This window comes from Mesitornis unicolor, unplaced genomic scaffold, assembly GCF_000695765.1.
Source record: "Mesitornis unicolor isolate BGI_N332 unplaced genomic scaffold, ASM69576v1 scaffold28077, whole genome shotgun sequence".
NCBI classification, from domain to species: Eukaryota; Metazoa; Chordata; class Aves; order Mesitornithiformes; family Mesitornithidae; genus Mesitornis; species Mesitornis unicolor.
The window spans coordinates 1-3,504 of NW_010196378.1; the positions used below are offsets into that span (position 1 = coordinate 1).

At 63.1% G+C, this 3,504-nt stretch overlaps 1 protein-coding gene across 1 annotated transcript in view; it reads left to right on the forward strand.

Annotated features, from left to right (window-relative positions):
* Positions 1-4: 4 nt before the first annotated feature.
* The window catches only part of PIEZO1 (piezo-type mechanosensitive ion channel component 1), a gene marked incomplete at both ends in the record, with an annotated part of 3,992 nt that continues 492 nt past the window's right edge, over positions 5-3,504 (forward strand). The window contains 15 exon segments of the mRNA XM_010188456.1: positions 5-30; positions 109-367; positions 449-637; positions 993-1,110; positions 1,227-1,329; positions 1,410-1,557; positions 1,630-1,844; positions 1,919-2,077; positions 2,155-2,302; positions 2,402-2,590; positions 2,680-2,772; positions 2,875-2,992; positions 2,995-3,046; positions 3,138-3,260; positions 3,344-3,434. Coding sequence (XP_010186758.1) covers positions 5-30; positions 109-367; positions 449-637; positions 993-1,110; positions 1,227-1,329; positions 1,410-1,557; positions 1,630-1,844; positions 1,919-2,077; positions 2,155-2,302; positions 2,402-2,590; positions 2,680-2,772; positions 2,875-2,992; positions 2,995-3,046; positions 3,138-3,260; positions 3,344-3,434 — 2,031 coding nt within the window.

A 3,504-nucleotide genomic window follows, 5' to 3' on the forward strand; every position in this document is an offset into this window, starting at 1 on the left:
CCGGACGGCCAGCGAGCTCCTCCTGAGCAGGTACGGGGATGGGGGGGACAATGGGCACAGGGCTGGCAGGGGGGTGACAGGGCCATCTCACCCCCCTGTGCCCCACAGGCAGCTCTTCTTTCCCGAACTGGAGGAGTCGGAGCAGTTTTACGCGTCCCACAACCGATTCCTGAAGCTGCTGCTGGCCGGATACCGCTGCGTGTCCGCCCACTCGGAGCTCTTCTGCTACTTCATCATCATCCTCAACAACATGGTGTCCGCCTCCGTCATCTCACTCGTCCTCCCCATCCTCGTCTTCCTCTGGGCCATGCTCTCCATCCCCCGGCCCAGCAAACGCTTCTGGATGACCGCCATCATCTTCACCCAGGTGGCTGAGGGGGTGGGGGCGAGGTGGGGGCGATGCCACCCGGCCCCTGACTGCCACCCATTGACCCCAGCGTCCCCGCAGGTGATGGTGCTGGTGAAATACCTCTTCCAATTTGGGTTTTTCCCCTGGAATGGCTACGCCACGCTGGTGCGCAATGAGGGCAAGCCCTTCTTCCCACCCCGCATCCTGGGCTTGTTGAAGTCCGACCGCTACGTCAAATACGACCTCATGCAGCTCCTGGCTCTCTTCTTCCATCGCTCCCAGCTGCTGGTGAGCCCTGGGGTGTGGGTGGGCATCCCTGAGGTGCTCCTGGGGGTGATGGGGGCTCTGGAGGGCACCCAGTGGGTGCTTGGTGGCTCTGCCTTGGTGTCCACCCAAGGCAACCAGTGCTGGTCGGGTCCCTGGGGTGCAACAGGGGGTGATGCTGCAGGGTTGAGGGTGAGATGCATGGGATAAGGGGGTACCAGGAACCCCATCACCCCCTGACCATGCTCCTCCCCAGTCCTACGGGCTGTGGGACCATGAGGAGGACCCCCTGAAGAAGAAAGCAGAGGCAGAGGACGAGGAGGAGGAGAGGGAGGAGGAAGCAGCAGCATCCCCGCCACCGGTGGTGGGTGAGGAGGAGGTGGAGGTGGTGGCAGAGCCAGGGACCCCGGGCGCAGAGGAGGCCAAGGCCACACAGCTCCGCTTCAGGAGGAAGAGGTGGCGCTGGAAGAAGCAGCCGGAGGTGGCTCTGGAGGAAGGTGAGCACCGATTCCCAGCCCTTGTGTCCCGGCAAGGGGCAAGGCTGGCGTCCCCTGGGGCAGGATATGGCCCCCTGAGACCCCGGGCTGTCACCCACACTGTGCCTCATCTGCAGAGGATGGGGACGAGGAGGAGGAGGAAGAGGAGGTGAAACAGAGCCACGCTCAGAGGAAGCTGAAGGTGTTTGGGCTCCGGGTCAAGCTCTTCTTCCTCACCATGTGAGTGCCCCACGGTGCTGGTTGGGGTGCACCCCACAGCCCCCACACTGCGGTCACCCGTCCCTCCTTGTCCCCCCCAGGGCACAGAGCATGTACCGGCCGGCGCGTGGGTTCTTCCGGGACATCCTGCATGGCCAGCACCGCGCGGCCACCGACGTCTACGCCTTCATGTTCCTGGCCGACGTGGTCGACTTCATCATCATCATCTTTGGCTTCTGGGCTTTTGGGGTGAGCACAGGGTCCCCGGGGGGCACCCACCGGGTAAATCCCACCCTATGCTGACCTCTGCCGCGTCCCCAGAAACACACGGCGGCCGCGGACATCACTTCCTCACTGTCGGATGACCAAGTGCCCGAGGCTTTCCTGGTCATGCTGCTCATCCAGTTCACCACCATGGTCATCGACCGCGCGCTCTACCTCCGCAAGACCGTGCTGGGCAAGCTCATCTTCCAGGTCATCCTGGTCTTCAGCGTCCACATCTGGATGTTCTTCATCCTGCCCGCTGTCACCGAAAGGTACCCAGTGTCCCCCAATGTGGCCCAGCCTGGCTGGGGAGGTGACAGAGGGGGTGACACCTCTGTTCCCACAGGTTGTTCAGCCTCAACACGGTGGCCCAGCTGTGGTACTTTGTGAAGTGCATCTACTTCTCGCTGTCAGCCTACCAGATCCGCTGCGGCTATCCCACCCGCATCCTGGGCAACTTCCTCACCAAGAAATACAACCACCTCAACCTCTTCCTCTTCCAAGGGTACGGCACGGGGCCAGCAGCCCCCTGGCTGCCCGGGGGTTGCCGTACCAGCCCCTTCTCCCCGTATTCCCCCCCAGGTTTCGCTTGGTGCCCTTCCTGGTGGAGCTGCGGGCTGTGATGGACTGGGTCTGGACGGACACCACGCTGTCCCTGTCCAACTGGATGTGTGTGGAGGACATCTATGCCAACATCTTCATCATCAAGTGCAGCCGCGAGACTGAGAAGGTACAGCCCCGCTGTAGGAAAGGCCCCCCAATAAGCTCCTTGTTGGCTTGGGGGACCCCAACACCCATCCGTCACCGTGTACTGTCCCCTTCCTTGCAGAAATACCCCCAGCCCAAGGGGCAGAAGAAGAAGAAGATTGTGAAGTACGGCATGGGGGGGCTCATCATCCTCTTCCTCGTGGCCATCATCTGGTTCCCGCTGCTCTTCATGTCACTGGTGCGCTCCGTGGTGGGTGTCGTCAACCCCCCCATCGACGTCACCGTCACCCTCAAGCTGGGGGGGTACGAGGTGAGGATGCGGGGTGGGAGGTATCCAGCCTGGATACTGGGGGTGCCCTTCCCACCTGACCCCATTCTGTCCCCCCTCCCACAGCCCAGCCGCTGTTCACCATGAGCGCCCAGCAGCAATCCATCCAGCCCTTCACCCCCCAGGACTACGATGCCCTCACCAACCAGTTCGAGAGACAACCGGTAACACCCTCCCCATCCCAAAAACCTGCCTTGCTCCATCCCATTGGCAAAGCCTGGGGTGCCCTGGAGCGGGTGGTGAGCCGTGTGTGTCCCCTGGTGTAGGTGGCCATGCAGTTCATCACGCTGTACGGCTACGAGGACATCGTGACGGCGCGCATCGAGGGCAGCTCGGGCGCTCTCTGGAGCATCAGCCCCCCCAGCCGGGAGCAGATGCGGCGGGGGGGGGGCACGGCTCCTCCGTCATCACCCTCCGCCTCACCTGGACCTTCCAGAGGTACCGCCGGGGTGATATCTGAGGGGGGGTAACACACACACAGCCTGCACACCCCCCAAACCCTCTTTGCTCAGCCTCTGGTGCCTCGCAGGGACCTGGGCAAGGGGGGGACGGTGGAGAACACGTTCGACAAGCACACCACCGACCTGCAGCCCGGCGCGCCCCAGCGCATGGAGCTGGCCCAGCTGCTGCAGGGCACCCGCGATGCCCCCGTGTGAGTGTCCCTGGGGAGGGGACAGGACCTAGACCCCCCTTTTGGGGACCATTTCCCCCTTGCTCACCCCATTTTTTTTGCAGGCAAGTGCCCAACCTCTTCCCCAGGTACATCCGGGCGCCCAATGGCCCTGAGGCTGAACCTGTCAAGCAGCTGCTGCCAGGTGGGTGTTGTGTGTGTGTCCCCACCCAAAAAATCAATGTTGGTGGCCGTGCCATGCCCTGACAGTGCCACCCTGCCCCTG